The sequence below is a fragment of the Olea europaea genome, chromosome 19 (genome assembly GCF_002742605.1).
Source record: "Olea europaea var. sylvestris chromosome 19, O_europaea_v1, whole genome shotgun sequence".
Classification (NCBI taxonomy): Eukaryota; Viridiplantae; Streptophyta; class Magnoliopsida; order Lamiales; family Oleaceae; genus Olea; species Olea europaea.
The window spans coordinates 13,349,509-13,369,232 of NC_036255.1; the positions used below are offsets into that span (position 1 = coordinate 13,349,509).

Here is a 19,724-nt window from a genome sequence, read left to right on the forward strand (position 1 = left end):
CAACGCGACGCCATTAAATAATTTGAAAGACCTATGTACAAACGCAATGCACAATAGAAATTCAAGGAATTTGTATATTGACAAAAACAATCTCTAACGTCTCAGAATGAATACAATTCATAATCTTTTCTATTGACAAGGTAGTTATTTTTTCCATATAAGCAAAATTACTTGCATCTATAGAAACTCTGTCGAGTTATAGTTATTACTATTTAAATTTACACGTCAAAGCTTAGTAAACACCCATGTCCTTATTTATCTTTATCGAGCCAAGTTTCTACACCACCAATTTACAAGTATGTAAACAAACGTTAGGATCCAAAAGTTATTCGAAATCATAAATTATAACATCGAAATATAAGTAAAAAAAAAAATTCAAATTCAATTTTTCAACGAATGTAAGACATGAATAGTTGGAGAAATAGAAACTACTTGCCCATAGGGCCATAGTACCTCTTAAGCTGATAATTATATAAAGAAAGAAAATCCCCAAATGATTACCTTGAATAGGATTTTGAAGGTATCCTAGCCAATCTTGTGTGTTTGTGTGCGCTAGCAAGCACTTCTTTTCTTATTTATCACTTTATTTATTCTAAGGCTGCGGGGGATTTGCATGAGTTTAAAGATGGCATATTGGCCCCATATGATATCAAGAATTGGAACTTCCTTGGTAAGCTTTGAACTGAGTGGAATCGACAATCATCCACATCAATTATAACCATTTGACATGCGATACTTTTCATAAAGTTAGCCATCCCACTCTAATTCACTTTATTAGGTCCGATTTGTTTCTCATTTTGGTTAGAACGAGAATGAAAAATATAGTCGTTAAGGACTCCACATAAGAGATAAAAATTCAAATTTGATAATTTGATATGATGGAAAATGGTCATATTTTTCATTTTAATGTGAAAAGAATAGGAAACAAACAAGGGCTTAATCTAACCAATTAGTGCCATTCTATAATAGTGAAGTTCACTAAAAAATAAAAAATACAACAAGTTGGAATGGAGGCGAAGTGGGAAATTTATTTATTTTATTTGATTAGAAAGGAAAGTATGCTTTTGAGCTTGATGTGAGAGGAATGAGATCGAAATAAGGTTAATATTTAATGAAGCAAGTTTTATCTAATTAATAATAAATACAATATTTGAGGTTAGTGTGCTTCAATGTATTTCAAACTTGATATCAACTAGCTTGAAACCTATCTAAAAGTTAAGTGGAGTGACTGATACAATCATCTCATGTGGGTAAATTTAATATGCCGTCTCGACCTTTCAATGAAATTTTAATTGGGTTACTAAATTTTATTATTTTTCAATTGAATCACTCAACTTCAATTTAATTTCAAATTAGGTAACTAAATATTAATTTTTCACTACATCGTCCCATGCCATCTCCTAAATCGGTAAAAAATGTTTAATTGGCAGTAATATTTTAATTGATCTTGTAGAGATGACAATGCGACGATCCACCCTATCTCCACCAGTCGAGGATTTTTGAGAGACGGGACATAGATTTAAATATCCTTTATCGTTCCATTTTTACTTATATATTTTTATGAATCACTTACTTTAGTAATTGAAATTTTTCTGAAACTTCAGTGACCGCGGATGAAGTTTACCCTTCTCAAGCAGATATTGGCATATGCCATTACATCAAATGCGACAATGGATCAAACTAAAACCCATTAAATTCTTTTACAGGCCCGTGAAGTTTGGGCTTAATGTGAGTGTTGACCAAACTAAAATCCATTGAATTCCGTGTTTGGCAATAAATCTGGGCTTTTGCTCATTTTTGGGCCTTAATCAATTATAATACAAATCGCTGAATGAGACCCAAAACGATTCTTGCTCTAAACTTTTGATCTTAAAATGCAGTTTGTTGTACCATTATCCGAGTTGGAAGGAACTCATTGATCTACTGCTGCAATGTGTCACCTCGAGTAGCACATCACCATTGTTAACGACCAAAATAAATGCAATGAATGTCACTTTGCAATAGGAATGTAGGGAGGGGGCAGGCCCCAAATCCCATTAAATTTTTGAAGGCAAAAAATTGAAAGTTGCATCAAGATAGAATGACTCGATCGTATTGTAATGGCACAATCTTGAATCTCAAGCAGACTAGCCTAAAAAGCCGAACTTCGTTTGGCGAACCTAAATAGGAACATCTGGTTTGATATAAAACAAATCATGTACACAATACTCAAAATTTGTATAGTGAAATACAAATTATAAGCATATAGAGATTTTGAAATATTCGAGAAGTTGACCATTTGGCATCAACGTAAATAGTACAAGCACTACACCACAAGAAAACTCTACCTAGATTCCAAGATCTTTCAAAAGTTGTAACTTGGCCTCAACATAAACAATACCTTTTCAATTGTAGGAGTAATTGAATAATGCAAGTAGAAAAACGATACGTGCATCATTAATTCTTCTTGGGTATGAATACAAAAACAAAGAAAGAAAAAGAAAATCAGACACAAGGCATGCTTACAATTTATAATTCAATTAAAATTATATCCATTTATCTTCTCACCTTCTATCTCCACGTTGTATTACTCCATCAAACTTTATCCACTGTAGAAAATTCTCCACTACTGTCTCTCTTAGGAGTCTAGATCATGTCTCAATTCCAGTGTAGCTAATCATCTTCCCAAATTAGCTACTGATCACTTTCTTGTTAAGCTATTAGCTCATGCATGAATTTATAAATTTACTTTTATACAACTTGAATTATGACATCGTAATTCTTACATGAATAATTGGTATTATCATCCTTTGAGAACATTTCATCTCATATGATTCTCTGGTATCAAATAAAATGGAATTTGTGAGTTATTGTGGTCATGAAGAATAATAATAGAGATTTTTTTATTTTTTATTTTTTTAAAAAAATAATCAGTCGGTTAATAAAGACGTTTGGTGATGAATAAATTTTAGTTTGATTATTGAAGAAACAAAGGCCCAGTGGGCTCCCATTTATGTAAACGAGTCCACCTGTCCACTCCAATATCACAACTTCAATCTTTCGTTACCGTTGAGTTTTCAACGCTATTGCAGAAACAGAAACCGACATAGGGGAGCCCATATTTGTACATATTCATGTCTCAAACTTTATTGCCGTAATTGCTTCTTCTTGCAACGGTAACTTCTACATACAGAGTAACCCCCCATTCCACCTTAACTCACCCCTATATAGTTACATTTCCATACTCAACCATTCTACAGTTTCCATTTCTCTCTCTAATATTTCTTTAGCTTTGTTGTATTACCTCACCAAACCCTTCAATATCTCCATGGATTCTGCTCTGTTTATTATTTTATCTTTTGCCTGTTTTACATGGTGCTCTTTTGCTTATCAATTTAATGTTGGAGGCAAGAGTGGATGGGTCTCGAACCCTTCTGAAAATTACAATCATTGGGCTGGAAGAATGAGATTCCAAGTCAATGATACTCTCTGTGAGCTACTTTCTTATTTATTTTCTGTTCTTTTTGATTCTGTTGTTTGTCTGAATGAAACTTTGTTGTTGTACTTGTAGTTTTCAAATACAAGAAAGGAATGGATTCTGTGCTGGTGGTGAATAATGATGATTATGATAAGTGTAATACAGAGAAGCCAATAATCAGGATGGAAGATGGAAATTCAGTGTTCAAGTTTGATCGATCGGGGCCTTTTTATTTTATTAGTGGAGATAAAGGGTCTTGTGAAAAAGGTCAAAAGATGATTATTGTTGTTTTGGCTGTAAGGAACTACAACAAGCCACCTTTTGTGCCGGTTCCAGGAAAGGCTCCGCCGCCGAAAGGAGGTGCTTCGCCACCAAAAGGGTCTTCTCCAGGTTCGCCGTCACTTTCTCCGTGGTCACCATCTGGACCAGCTATGTCACCATTTCCGGCAGGGAAAGCACCACCGCCAACGGCCCTAACACCAGGATTGTCACCCTCTCCGGCAAGTCATAGTAACGTGCCATCTCCCACGGCCACCTCTCCGTCACCTTCTCCGGCAAGCCATGGCAAATTTCCACCTCCAGGAGCTACCTCTCCATCACCTTCCCCAACAAGCCATGGCAACGTGCCATCTCCCACAGCAACCTCTCCGTCGCCCTCTCCATCAAGCCATGGCAACGTGCCATCTCCCATAGCAACCTCTCCGTCGCCCTCTCCTGCAAGCTATGGCAACGTTCCATCTCCCAAAGCCACCTCTCCGTCGCCCTCTCCTGCAAGCTATAGCAACGCTCCATCTCCCACAGCCACCTCTCCATCGCCCTCTACAGCAAGTCCTGGCAACATGCCATCTACCCCGGCAACCTCTCCATTAAGTCCTGGCAACACACCATCTACGCCGGCAATCTCTCCATCGCCGTCGACCACAACTCCATCGACGCCTAGTTCAACTTCACCGTCGCCTTTATCAACCACCCCAGGTCTATCTCCTCCAGGGACCAATGGTACTGCTCCGAACTCCGGTAACAATTCGGCGAACGTTAATACTGCAGTATCAGCACCGGCGTTTAGTTCTTCAGTGTCAACAGTCTCACTTATCTTAAGCGTGGCTTTATTGTCTACCCTTAGTTAGGAACATAATTATTGTATTAGGATTTTTACTTTTTAAATTATTTTGGATGTTATTTTTGTAGAAATATTATAATTTTTTTCCCCTTAAATATGTTGTCGGTGGGTGACTTGAGCGTGGATTCATCAGTATATAAACATAATAAGAATATTGCTGTTCATAAATAAAAGCTGTACTACGTTCCTACTTTTTGCTTCAATTTTTGACGAAGTTACTTTTTCCAAATATTTTTTACTTCAATCTTGTCCTATTTAGCTAGCTAGAAATTTATTTTGATCGACGTTCTCTCATGTATGATTTGAAAGTCATGCCAGGGCCGGCTATCGTTGTAGAATCATATTTTCAAAGATTAAACCACAACTCTAAGGGTCCTCACTATTTCGCGATTAGAGCTTGTAAATCGTAGGATGTGCCTCAACAGATCAAGGAACAAGAGCTTGCTTGTACGTAGGTGTCCATAAAGAGTTCAATTTCATATCTCAGGAATCGAACCCTCACATTACGGCTGAAATTATCTTATTTCTGTTATTTGTACCAACGAGTTATGTCTGGGAGCTAATATTTTTATTTATTTATTTATTTATTCTACAAGAAAGAAAGTAATTGCATTGTGTTTTTCCTAAAAAATATTATCTTGTTTAAAATTCACATGTTATAATACTATTTGTATGTTTTATTTGTTGCTGAAAGCACTTTTTACCAATTTGCTATATTATTTAAAGACCAAATATAATATTATAGCGAAAAACAAAATCAACTTGGCATCGTAATCACTCTTAAATCTTAACTTTGATTTAACGAATATCCTCGACAAATGAATGCAAAGAGGAAAACCCTATAGTAAATTGCGTATTAAATGCTGTTAATAAATTCAATTAATAATGAACATAGAAGGGAATAAAACATACTAATGGGATTTCTTTTTATTAATCTTTAAAAACTGTCCAACTCGACAGTTTTGTGGTCTAGTTAATTATTACTTATTAGAATTAAAATCAAATTAACGAATATTTAAGGTTTTATTTTTTCTTGTTTTCCTTGGATATTATCATTAAGAAATATAGGTATGAAAAAACGTGCATTTTAAGTGGTTTTTATTGAACAATACTAAAAAAGGACAACCTGTAGAAAATTCAATAAAAGAAAAAGGAAAAAAATGTGTTTATTTCTTGACTTCCATTATTAATTAATTGGAAATATTACAGTACAAGTCCTCATTCTAATTGAGTTGTACGTAACTGAAAATATGATTTATTATTAATTTTGTTTAGTTAAATAAAAGAAAATATTATCATTTTCTTCGCCCTTCGGAGCTCGTGTTAATCTCATCTTTAAAGGGGTTAATGAGAATGAAGATGACCAATATGATATTTGGGTCGGTTGTGCTACGGGTACAAAGCCGTGTCCACACATGGCACCTCAGCATGGCAGGCGTCTCGGCCAATGTTGAGGTGTCGTGTGTCCATTTTGGACACGACTTAGGACACAATTTTGTACCACAAGCATTATTCTATTTGAATACAGGGAATGATTGGCCGAGGTGTCGTGTGTCCATTTTGGACACGGCTTAGGACACGATTTTGTACCACAAGCATTATTCTATTTGAATACAGGGAATGATTGGCCGAGGTGCCGTGTGTCCATTTTGGACACGGCTTATGACACGATTTTGTACCACAAGCATTATTCTATTTGAATACAGTGAAAGCTCACTCGGTTATTGACACTTGGCCAAATAAACATCTCTTTCATTCGAAGATTATTTCTTAATTATCAAGGTTTCGTGGCTGATCCAAAACCACAACTGTCTTGACATACATATATTTACTTTAGCGTCATCATCAGCATCTGCAGTGCTGGCTGCCTCTCGTGTTAATGAGATCACTTTAATTAATAATCTCGTCGGTGTTGGGTCCAGGTGTCAGTGCAGTTGCTTGTCCATTTTGTATACCAACTCACGATACAGACAAATAGAACCGAAAATTTGGCAAATTACCTTCTTTCGCTGTGAGAAAAATGGATAAAGTTACTTTGTTAAAAGGATTCGACAAAAAGCTGTCATAATTCTACGTGTTGATAGATGATTAGATAAAAATGTTGAATTCATTTTAAATTGTCTAATAATAAAATATTACGTGGTATTATATCAAGTTTTATGTCAACGTTAATGTTTATATAGCATGATAGAAGAAAAATATTGCCTCTGGATTAAAATTAGGTTTTTAATAAATTTTGATAAAAGCTAATAAAATATATGATTGAAAAATTGTGAATCTCTTAAAATATATAATTAAAATTAATTATTGACCTTAACTTATATTAAAATCTAAATTTTGATTCTTACCAAACAGTGGCATTATACTATAGCTTAACAATAAAAGTAATTTTACTGTTGAGACGGAGGGGTTGTAAAGAATGAAATTAATGACACGATATGAAGTTAATATGAATTGCAACAATATAATAATATATATCAATGTTTAAAGTAAAGAATAAAAGAAAGTTAAACGCAGAAATAAGATGTATTATTAATTAACAATGTGGAGAGAATACAACGATACAACAGTTTGACTTAAACTAAACTGAAAGAGGAGATCTATATTTATAGATACATACCATATCTAAAGATGTAAATAATATATTTCCAATAAAATCACGTCAAAATAAGAAAATAATATTTTTTCCACGTGCAAATAAAAAAACAATTTATTTTAAAAAAAATTCACCGTAATTTGGGTCATAAACCCAACATTTACTTTATATCTGTGAATGCTTTATAAATGGTTCAAATTAAAAATAATTTAGAAATGAGTAGTGGATTTCTAGCTTTTTCTTGTAAATTTCATAATTGATTGAATAAAAAAGTGATTTGATTGATTACAAATAATTTATAAACATATTAAAGAGTCTTAGTCAAATACTGCGGAATATCATTTCTTCAATTTCGTGGCATCAATCCTAGAGCTAAAAGTTGTCGGTGAATATTATTTCGAGATTTCAGCATGTTCGGACATCATGATATCTCTATTATATTACAAGTAAAATGAACTATAGATGTTCCGAGGTATAGTCCAGTGGTACAAAAGATATGAGTGAAATTATCTCACGTTTTATTGGTAGCCGCAATGTAGGGGTTCGATTTTTGAGACATGAAATTGGACTCCTTGTAGGCGCAGTGTACAGACAGCTCTTGTTTCCTAGCCTGCTGTAGTACATCTCGCGATTTACCTCCCTCACAAAGCTCTAGGAGTGGGACAGTGGGATCCCTCAAGGTTAAAATTCAAACTTTTTTTCTTTTTTCATATATATATATATATATTAACTATAGATGTCTTCAGTCTTTTGCATGAAGTAGGTCGGTAGCTACTTAATTTTGTCCGACCTGAATAAAAATCTTGTTGCATTCACACAAAACAAAAGGTGAGAAAAGTGAGTGACGCGATTTTCATTTTCCTGCTTTTGAAATTGGTTGTCTGAGAGATTGATTAGGAAAGCCAAGTTGATGATTGAATACCGACTACCTCTCCAATCTCTGTTACCTCTTCATTGATTAGATTTCCCCTCCCCTCCCCTCCAGCATGGATTCATATGGTTCACTACTCTAATGACTAGATATACCCTACTAGCTAGTTTGCATGATCGAATGCTAAGGTAAGAGAAATTACATGGCTAACCAAAATTCTCGTTTCTTCAATGTAAACAACAAATAACAAACGACTGAAAGTGCTATCGATTATCAGACTCTTCTCTTTTTTAATAACTAAACGTTCTTACTTACGCTATTATTATTACTATATAGTAGATTTTATATGAAACTAATAAAATTTTGGTGATAAGATATCATTATTTTTATGCATGTATCACCATCTAGTTGTGTGTCTTGCGTTTGATTAGTAGACACTAAACATAATCAATTATATATATGATAGAGATGAAGTGTATGTATGGTATTCTACCTATCATTATCACTTTTGTATGAATACTTTTATTACATTTGTGCTGTACTAGAAAATTATAGAGAGTTTATCCTTTGTATTTTGTCAAATTAATGCTCCTAGACTTATAAGTTATTTTTTTATTAAAAATTTTCAAAATGCCAAAAAAATAAAAAAAAATTAGTAAACTTTGGGAGTGGGCCCCCACGGCCCTCGTTTCCCACATCCTTTGAATTTGCTACCATTTCAATTGATTGCGTTGACTGACTATAGGATTGAATTGAAGCCACATCTTATGTAGGGTAATAAGAATGAATAAATCACATGCTGTTCGCTCTGGCTTTCTGCTTTCTTGAAGTTGCATTATTTAGGACAAAGTAAAATGTTTTAGATTTTTTTTAGGACACACAAGAAAGTTTTAGATTATCTATTCATATAAAAAAAAAAAAAAAATTGTTTTGTTATCCAAAACTTGTGCTGACTTGTAACATTTTCCTCGAAACGACTCAAAAATTGTATAACCTTTGAAGATCATTAATTTTGGTATTTCATCTTAAAATGGTCAATATTTCATTCAAGCTTGATAGGTTTATGGTTTTTCATAAATGAGTAGAACAACTTGATTTTAAGATTTTCTCTATTGTAATATAATTTTAAATTATCTTATGTAAAATTTAAAAGTTATAGGAGAGAAAAAACTTAGAGCGTATTTGATTGGCTTTATTTTTCATGAAAAATATTATTTTTTAATCCAAATTCTTACTTTTGGGATGTTTAAATGACAAATTTTTCCATAGAAAATATTTTTCAACCTTTAATCATGTAACTATATTTTCCTAAAAAACAAGGAAAATATTTTTTTAAGGAGGGGTAGTTTTTACTGGTAATTCATTCTCTCTTCCTTTTTCTCATATATCATTTCTCTCTCATCTACCCATCAATAAAAAATTGACAAATATAACATTTATTAGGTTAAAAACTAAATCAATCAAACATATTTAATTAATAATTTTCATACAATTCTTTCCATGCAAACTGCATAATCGCAATCAGACGCACCCTTATTTGTTTTAGCTTTCATAAATACAATGATGAAACCCTAACAAGATCAACTAGCTAGGCAAGTAGCGTATGTCTATTAGAAAACATGTCTTTCCTTAAAATAAGGAATTTCTTATTACAAATATTACGACATAAATTGCCCAAGATCTCCCTTCACTTGCACGATTGTGGCATCCCTTACTTCATATGAACTGGAAAGAATGGCCACCACCATACTCAAACTCACAACCTTTCTCTCCTTCTACCCCTGCATTCTTCAATAGAATTGTCGTTAGATGCTGCAGACAACAATGAAGAATACATATATGTCACATGTCGTATGTGTAGTTTAAACACCAATTTTAAGCACACCATATATGCATATACCGTATATAGCATTTATCGTATTTGCAGGTAGCTTACCGTATTTGTAGGCGACTTACCGTATTTGCAGGTAACTTACCGTATATGCTGCTGCTTACCGTATTTGCAAAAACCTCACCGTATATGGTAGCTCACTGTATTTGGCAGCGAAGCTCACCGTATTTGCACGGAATTTGCATAAAGTGTTTTTATTCATACACTAACTAAAATAACTCAAATTTTTGTATTTACAAATAGAAATACCGTATATGTGAAATCTATTTTCACACATATAACGAATTAGAAAAAAAATAGTTTATTTTATTTATCTCTTTCTAACATAAATTTAACAAATAATATATGAGTCAAGTATGTTGCAAACGTGTAAATCGCTAAATAAATAAATCTGTAAGAATAAAATGCAAACTAAATAAATAGCAAATAAAATTTCTACCTGAGGCCTGTGCGAACACAATTTCCTTAAAACAGATTCACCCCCTCACCGTAAGTGCTTGAGATTTAATATGAGCGTCTGTTTCCTAGGATACAAGGGCAAAACCCATAGAATCTGAGCACCACAGAAACTATTCCGACGAACTAATACAGTGTCTGAACAATATCATAACGACCTTACTGGACAAATATGTGTATGCAAGATATCAAGACCTTACTGGACAAAGACACAGACAGAAATTGCAAGGGACGTTTTTTTCTGAACGGTGAGGAAGAAAACGTTTTTCTTTTTCATCTATGTAAATTGTTGGAAACTTGAGATTTAATATAGCATAAATCTGCCATTAATTCTATGGCAATTAACATTGGAGTCACTTTAATTTTTGGGAGTTTTGGAAGTTTCAAAAACTCAAAAGTCAGGTTGAGAAAGCAAGAAAAAATTGTAAAACGTGGGCGCTCCAAAGGGGCCAATTTTTGTTTCCTTTGGTCCAACATTCGTGTACGCAGGTCGTGCCCGCATACAAGTTCAAAGTCCGAAGGCTATTTCGGTTCGAGATTTACACCCCCTGCGCACGCACGTGGAGAGAGCTTCTATGCTACACATGATTACACCCTTCCAACGTGCAACTATATTTAAAGTTGTTCTCACTTTATTCCTTTTCCTATGTGGGACAAAAGCTATTTCCCACATAAAGCCATCTTTCAATGGTCAATTTTGAGCTACAATTTCTCATTCACCCAAACTTCATTTTTGGCAAGTAAATATATGATTTTGATGCTCTCACAGAGGAGAACATGAATCAACTTTGATATTTCAAATTGGACCAACGGGTCCCACCAAAAATCTTGCCAAAAGTGAGTCATTTACTCATTTTTTCTAACAATCCCCCACATGAATGAAAATTGGGAAAGACACAAGACTTGATGATAAAGTTCAATGGTTGAAGCCTGCATAGGATAGGTAGGTATTACCCTTTGAACCTTCACTTGTAAAAGCATATTTACTTTACTAGTTGACCAATAGACGTGATGTCCTTGAACTGCTCTGCCGTTTATGTAAACGATGATATACTTCACACAGGATTCTTTCTAACACAATTCAGTTCTCATTATTATGTTGGTTTTGGCCATGAACATATGCCTGGTTCTGTGAAAATTCTTAAGAATTGAGCCCCACACAATTATCTTAGAAGCGGCCCCACTTCTCTCTCATATAGGTGATTTCTTATTACAAGTAACCCGCATTAATTGGCTCGAACTTCGACGCATAAGAATTATTAAAAGCCTATTGCTTATCCTTCATCCTTACGAGCATCACTGTTACATCATAGGAATGGACAGGAGGAAACACCCCCACAGTGATTTTATTAAGCCTTTATAATTAGGTTATCCCTTTGACCCTAGATCTTGGAATCTCCAGTCAACTAGGTTGGGTCTCCTTTGTAATGATCTATTCATTCAAGGGTTTAAGTCACATTCTTTTCAATGACTTCCCAACTAACTCTCTATTTAACCCTTTGGTTAGCAGATTCGTAATGTTATTTTTTGACCTTACGTAGTCAATAGTGATAATTTCAGTTGAGAATAGTTGTCTTACGGCATTGTGTCTATGACGTATATGTCTAGACCTACCATTGTACATATTACTCTATACCCTTCTTATTGCTGATTGAGTGTCACAATATATGCAAATTGTTGGCACATGTTTTAACCATCTTGGAATATCCTCTAAGAAGTTGCGCAATCATTCGGCCTCTTCACCACATTTATCTAGAACTATAAACTCAGATTCTATCGTAAATCTGGCTATAACTATTTGTTTAGAGGATTTTTACGATATGGCAGCACCTCCCAATGTGGACACAAATCCACTGGTGGACTTTGAGTCTTTTATATCAGATATCCAATTAACATCACTGTATCCTTCAATGACCGCTGAATATCTAGTATAATGTAGTCCATAGTCATGAGTATATTTTAAGTACCTTAGTACTCTTACTATTTATTTTCAGTGATCAGCTCCTGGATTACTCGTGTATCTACTTAGTTTACTGATTGTATAGGCTATATCTGGTCTTGTACAACTCATCATGTACATTAGACTTCCAATAACTCTAGAGTATTTTACTTGAGAAACACTTTCACCTTTGTTTTTAGAAAGGCGTTGACTCGTATCTATCGGTGTTCTAGCCAACCCAGTATCATCCTTATTAAATTTTTCCAAAATTTTATCCACATAATGTGACTGACTTAGAACAAGTCCATCTGATATTCTTGAGATTTTGACTCCAAGAATAATATCAGTTAAACCCGTATCTTTCATGTCAAATCTCGAATTCAACATATTTTTAGTGGATTCAATCATCTTATTGTCACTACCGACAATAAGTATATCGTCAATGTAAAGACATAAAATGACATAACCATTTTTAGTGTCTTTAACGTAAACACATTTGTCACACTCATTGATTTTAAATCCACTCTCTATCATGACATTATCAAATTTTTTATGCCATTATTTGGGTGCTTGTTTCAAGTCATATAGTGATTTCACCAATTTACAAACTTTCTTTTCCTGTCATGGTGACGAAAACCCCTCGGGTTGTTTCATATAAATTTTTTCTTCTAAATCTCCATTTAGAAAGGCGGTTTTAATATTCATTTGATGTACTTCAAGATTTTGCAAAGCGACAGTCGCAAGTATCAACTTAATAGATGTTATTCTCGTCACTGGAGAATACGTATCAAAGTAATCAAAGCTTTCCCTTCGTTTGTAACCTTTTATTACTAATCTGGCATTGTACTTTTCGATAGTTCTATCTGCTATCATTTTCCTTTTGAAAATCCATTTATAGTCAAGTGGTTTGCTTCCTGAAAGAAGATCCACTAACTCCATGTATGATTTTGCAGTATGTAATCTATCTCACTTTTAATGGCCTCCTTCCATTGAGGTCTCTCTGAGGAATTAACAGCCTCTTGATAACTTTGAGGTTCACTTTTTAGCATATAGATCAGAAAATCAGGACCATACGATTTTTCTGTCTTTTCCCGTTTCCTACGTCTAATCTCAGTCTCCTCTTCTAGTCTTCATCATGACCATTTTTAGTCATAGTCTCATATATTCATTTGGAGGAGCTTGCTTCCTCTTTGGACTTGTACGGAAATACATGTTCAAAGAATGAAACATTTCTTGATTTTAATATCGTATTTTTGTGTATGTCAGGGATTTTAGAATTATACACAAGAAATCGATAAGCACTATTGGTGTGTGCATACCCAATGAAAATGCAATCTACTGTCTTTGGCCCTATCCTTACCTTCTTTGGTGTTGGAATGGCCACTTTAGCAAGACATCCCCACACTCGTAAGTATTTATAGGAAGACTTTCTTCCTTTCCATAACTCATAAGGGGTCTTTTCTATTTTCTTTCGGGGTACCTTATTTAAAAGATAATTTGCTGATAGCACAGCTTCCACCCACATATTATGAGGTAACCCAGAACTTACTAGCATTACATTCATCATTTCCTTTAAAGTACGATTTTTCCGTTCAATAACACCATTTTGTTGCGATGAATAAGGTGCGGTGGTTTCATGTATGATTCCGTATTGTACACAGAATTTCGCAAATGGTGCTTTATACTCACCACCTCGATCGCTTCTTAATACCTTAATTTTCTTATTAAGGTAAGTTTCAACTTCACTCTTATAGAGAACAAATTTTTCTATAGCTTCATCTTTACTTTTTAGCAAATACACATAACAGTATTTGGTACTATCATTGATAAAAACAATGAAATACTTGTTGCCACCTCTTGTCTGTACAAGTTTTAAGTCACATACCTCACTGTAAATTAAATCAAGTGGTTCCTTGTTCCGTTCAATTTATTTAAATGATGACCTTGTCAATTTTGTCTCAACACAAGTTTCACACTTATGTTTTGAATCAATGTGGAACTCGAGTATGCAATTCAAGTTAACTAGTCTTCGTAAAGTATCATAGTTAACATGTCCTAGTCTACGATACCACAAATTGGAAGACTCAAGCAAATAAGCAGAAGAGTTTGCTTTATTCAGTTTTAGTTTAACAACCATTACATTGAATTTAAACATACCATCGGAAACATAACCTTTTCCGACAAACATTTCACTTTTTGACAAAATAACTTTGTCTGACTCAAATACAATGTGAAAGCCATGTTTATTCAAAAGCGACCCGGACACTAGGTTGTTGCGAATTTTCGGCACATATAGCACATTGTTAAGAGTCAATTCCTTTCCCGATATCATCTTCAGAACCACCTTTCCTTGACCCTTAATTTCAGAAGTTGCTGAATTTCCCATAAACAACTTTTCTCCATTCTCAATTGCTTCGAACGTAGTAAATAGCTCCTTATCAAAGCATACATGTCTTGTAGCGCCGGTGTCAATCCACTACTCTTTAGGGTTTGAACCCATCATATTCACTTCAGAAACGACGGCTGAGAATTGTGCCATGTAATCAACCATATTTGCTTCTTTTTTCTTCTTTAGTAATCTGCACTTCAAAAACTTGTGGCCCACTTTGTCATAATTGAAGCATTTTCCTTAAAATTTCTTCTTAGAAATTTCACGTTTCTGTCCTTGCTTGGTCCTTTTGCCACTGGATGGTTCAGACTTGTTTTTGTAATTCTTACTCCTTTGACCAAGCTCCACAACATTGGCTTTAGCCATACTAGGATTGAACAATTTCTTTTCAGAGCTCTTGTTGTCTTCTTCAATTCAAAGTCTAACAATTAGTTATTCGACGTTCATTTCCTTTCGCTTGTACTTCAAATAATTTTTGAAATATTTCCATGTGGGGGGTAATTTTTCAATAATTGCAGCCACTTGAAAAGTTTCACTCAAAATCATCCATTCGACATGAATTTCGTGAAGAATCACTTGGGGTTCTTGCATTTGATTGATAACTGTTTTGGAGTCCACCATTTTGTAATCTAAGAATTTGCCGACAATGAACTGTTTAGCCCCGACCTCAGTTTTATATTCTCGGTACAAAGACTCCTACAATTCCTTAGCAGTTTTCATAGTACTATACACATTGTATAGCGTGTCTGCTAAGCTGTTCATAATATAGTTTCGGCACAGAAAATCCGAATGGTTCCAAGCATCAAGTGCACTGATTGCTTGAACATCTCCCTCACCCTCATTGAGTTTTGGAGCAGTCTCAGTCAAGAATCTCGCAAGATTCAAAGTGGTCAGATAAAATAACATTTTCTACTGTCACCTTTTGAAATTCAAGCCATTGAATTTTTTCGATTTTTCTCCATGATTAACCGAAACATTAACGGTATGGGCAGTTGTTGGAGCCACAGTTTAACTCATAACATGACTGGGCAATCTAGCCATAGTCTGAGTCATAACAGAGTTTGGTCCTTGAGCCACAGTTGAGCCCATAGCCTGATTTATAGTAGGCATAGTTTGAGTCACATCCATGTTGATCGATTCGGTTGCCATTTCTGAAAGTCAAAACAAGAAAAAAAATTAGTTTCTAAAATTAACAGTATAAGAAATCAATTTTTTCCTTTAGGAATCTATTTTAAGTTTGTTGGAATATAGTGGTGTTAATGAAATCGAATTATCACATGCCATATGTGTAGCTTAAACACCAATTTTAAGCATACCGTATATGACACTTACCATATTTGTAGGTAGCTTACCGTATTTACAGGCAACTTACCATATTTGCAGCTTAACGTATATGCTGCCTACCGTATCTATAAAAATCTCACCGTATATGGCAGCTCACTGTATTTGGTAGCGAAACTCACCGTATTTGCACAGAATTTGCATAAAGCATTTTTATTCATACACTAAATAAAATAACACAAATTTTTGTATTTACAAATAGAAATACCGTATATATGAAATCTATTTTCACACATATAATGAATTAAAAAAACAGTTTATTTTATTTATCTATTTCTAACATAAATTTAACAAACAATAAATGAGTCAAGTATGTTGCAAACGCGTAAATCGCTAAATAAATAAATTTGCAAGAATAAAATGCAAATTAAATAAATAGCAGATAAATTTAACCCGAGGCCTGTGCGAACACAGTTTTCTTAAAACGGATTCGCCTTTTCACCGTAAGTGCTTGAGATTTAATCTGAGCGTCTGTTTCCCAGAATACAACGACAAAACCTGTAGAATTTGAGCACTACAGAAGCTACTTCGACGAACTAATACAGTGTCTGAACACTATCACAATGACTTTACTGGACAGATATGCGTATGAAAGAAATCAAGACCTTACTGGACAAAGACACGGACATAAATTGCAGGAGACGTTTTTTCTGAACAGCAAGGAATAAACGTTTTTCTTTTTCATTTGTGTAAATTGTTGGAAACTTGAGATTTAATATAGCATAAATCTGTCATTAACTCTATGACTAATGGGTCCCACTGAAAATCTTGCCAAAAGTGAGTCATTTACTCATTTTTTCCAACAATATATAGTTGACACACCATTCGAGAACACACAATTGAAAAGCCGTTTCTTGGCGAGTATCGAAAAGGGCATGAGGTGTGATGCCATGACAAATAATCTGTGCAATGGGGATATCAGCAAACAAAGGAGAAGGGCTTCTTTATTGCTGCAAGAAGCATTGCCGGAACGTGTTAAGTGACAAAATTAACTGCAGGGTTTGTGGGCACAAGTTTAAACTAGGAGAGCGTTGCTGCCATGGAACTTGCACCCTGCAAACTACGATAGAATTGTGTTATTTTTCTATTTTAATATCATACTTGATATTGTAGCGATGAATTTTAGGCTCCTTCAAATACAGTGGACACAAAAATAGAGATCGGTAAAATAATTCTACAGATAGACAACTTTTAAAAGCAAACTAAAGATTTTATTTCCGTCTTTATCTAGAGACTCCTTTTCTTCATCAAGTTGCTTAAGCTTGGCATTAACCACTTTTCGTTCTTTCCGAGCTCCATCAAGATCAACACCTATAAGCTACAATCACTCATCTATAAGCATATAGTTTAGTAAATACATGCTAAAAAACAGTAGGTAATTCTGTAGAAGAAAAAAATATAAGGCACCACATGGTAGAGGTATTACATTGACCTGGTCCTGAATGACCTCTTTTTCACCCAGTGAGTCGTGAACCTTAGCCCTCTCAGCAGCATTTGCAATGACCTTTCCCCGTGTCCCTTCAAGTTGTTTAATTTTCCTAAGGATTTGCTTCTCTTCATTTAGAGGAATGCTTTCATGTTGAATGCGGTATTGCAAACTTTTGATCTAATTAATAAAAAAATGTCATTACATTGAATATTAGTGACATAAGAAATAAACACTTCGAGAACAAAAAGAAAGGTACAACGCTAAAAAATTTATTGATCTCCTCCTCGGATGAACATATAGCGGATCCCTTCTCTCTACCACCACTATTAGTGACGAGTGTGTTTTTACTCACGAGTTTTACACAATTTTAACTTGATTATTTGCTAGATCTTATAAGTATAGAACTTTTGATGTGTTTATTAGTGTTGTTTTGAATGTGAGGTGATGCGGTGTAAAAGGGGTACTAAGGTGAATAAAGAAGTCAAAATCAATGAATTTAGAGTAGCAAGTTATTGCCCAGGCACCGGGTACCAAGCGCACAAGTGTTAATAATTTATGTGGACTCATTTGTAGTTTTTTAAGAAGTTTGGAAAAAAAAAGTTTTTTTTTTTTTTTTTTTTTTTTTTTAATAGAAAGGCACCGCCTAGCACCCAAATGCTGCTCTGTTAAACATCGTGGCGCCTAGGCGTTGTACCATTTTTTAGGGTTACTGGTTTTGGTCCGAGAAAAGTCCATAAAGACTCCAACTTTTGGGAAAACATGGGGAGGAGTATATATACAAGTTTTTAACACTTAAATGGGGATTTCACTCATTAAGAGGGACAATATATGTCAAATTTCAAGAGAAAATGGATGAAAATGATGATTTCCGTAATAAAATGTGAAAATAAATGTAAAAATGTGAAAAAAATGAAAAGTATGAACGTTTTGCACAATAATACTGAAAAATATGGGCTTTTTGTGCTAGTTACCCTTTTAATAATTTATGTGGACTCATTTGTAGTTTTTTAATAAGTTTGGATGTATAATTGCAATTTGTTCTTTAATTTGTCTTGTCTTTTCTTTTCTTTTTGTTTTATTTACATAGGAACATATATTTGTCATTTTACATTTTTTTTTTATTAAGAAATTGGATGAAAATGATCTTTTTCGCAATGAAATGTGAAAATATGGATGAAAATAAGAAAAAATGAAAGGTAGGAACGTTTTGCACAATAATATTGAAAGATAGGGAGTTTTGTGCTAATTACCCTTCATCTAAACTATTTGTTTAATATGTTGACTCCAGAGAAAAATTTGCAAGTACAATCTTTTAGGGATTTTCATTTGATGAAATCATAGCATATGTTTGGCAAGTGTATATAAATTGTTATAGATGACCAAAAAAGAGTCAAATCATTTTTTATCAACACATTTCGTGTAACACACAAGTACCACCCACTTATTCATCTCTCATTACTATCCATTTATTATAAACAAAATAGACACTTTCCAAGCACGCTTATAATCTTGTATATGGTGTTTGGTCGAACCATATTTTTTGACTTCATTACTTGGTCTTTGGTGGGGAAGCAAGCGGACGAAAGCTTACTGACATTACTAATGAACATTGATCTTGGCCGCCACTTAAAAATGAGTTTTATCTATACTTGTCAAGCCGGTACTTGATAAGAATAAAGTTTTGGGGTATTATGAAAATACAGTAAATAGATTATGGAAATTCAGTATAGATTTAAAAGCTACTGGCCAATCAAAAATGTTCGGCTTCCAATGTATTCTAGCTTTTCTTGACCGAAAGCTAGTCTGTTAAGATTTGGAGTTCCATTTTAAAAGGTCAACCTTATTAAATGGAGTAGCCCAAAATATTATAAATTAGTCTATATTTTCATCGTTATTCGATGTGAGATTTTTATACATTAACATGTCCCCCAAGATGGTGGCTCATTTTTTTAGTAGACCAATCTTGAAATTCTCATGCTCATTTTTTGAGTTTTAATCGGATCGAATCACTCGTTGGAGCTTAATGGGCTTTGATACCATATTAAGATTGGTGGTCCCATCTTAAAAGGTCAAACTTATTAAGCGAAGTAGCAACAAATCTTATAAGTTGGTCTCTATTTTCATCGTTATTCGATATAGGATTTCTATACGCTAACACAGGCTCATTTTACCTATCTCAACTTTCTGATCTGTGGAATTCCTTTTGCGACATTTGGTGTTTTGCAGGTTCAGCTT

At 34.1% G+C, this 19,724-nt stretch overlaps 1 protein-coding gene across 1 annotated transcript; it reads left to right on the forward strand.

Annotated features, from left to right (window-relative positions):
• Nucleotides 1-3,053: 3,053 nt before the first annotated feature.
• Nucleotides 3,054-4,765, forward strand: LOC111368899 (early nodulin-like protein 2). Its single transcript, XM_022990410.1, has 2 exons — nucleotides 3,054-3,470; nucleotides 3,551-4,765. The coding sequence occupies exons 1-2, from the start codon at nucleotides 3,308-3,310 to the stop codon at nucleotides 4,582-4,584; spliced, it is 1,197 nt and encodes a 398-aa protein (XP_022846178.1). The 5' UTR covers nucleotides 3,054-3,307; the 3' UTR covers nucleotides 4,585-4,765.
• The last annotated feature ends 14,959 nt before the right edge of the window (nucleotides 4,766-19,724 follow it).

What these genes read in the sequence shown, in the direction of transcription:
- LOC111368899 (XM_022990410.1), top strand. Translation starts at nt 3,308, where the DNA reads ATGGATTCTGCTCTGTTTATTATTTTATCTTTTGCCTGTTTTACATGG. An exon ending in CCAAGTCAATGATACTCTCT is followed by an intron (nt 3,471 to 3,550) that starts GTGAGCTACTTT and finishes TTGTACTTGTAG; the next exon opens with TTTTCAAATACAAGAAAGGA.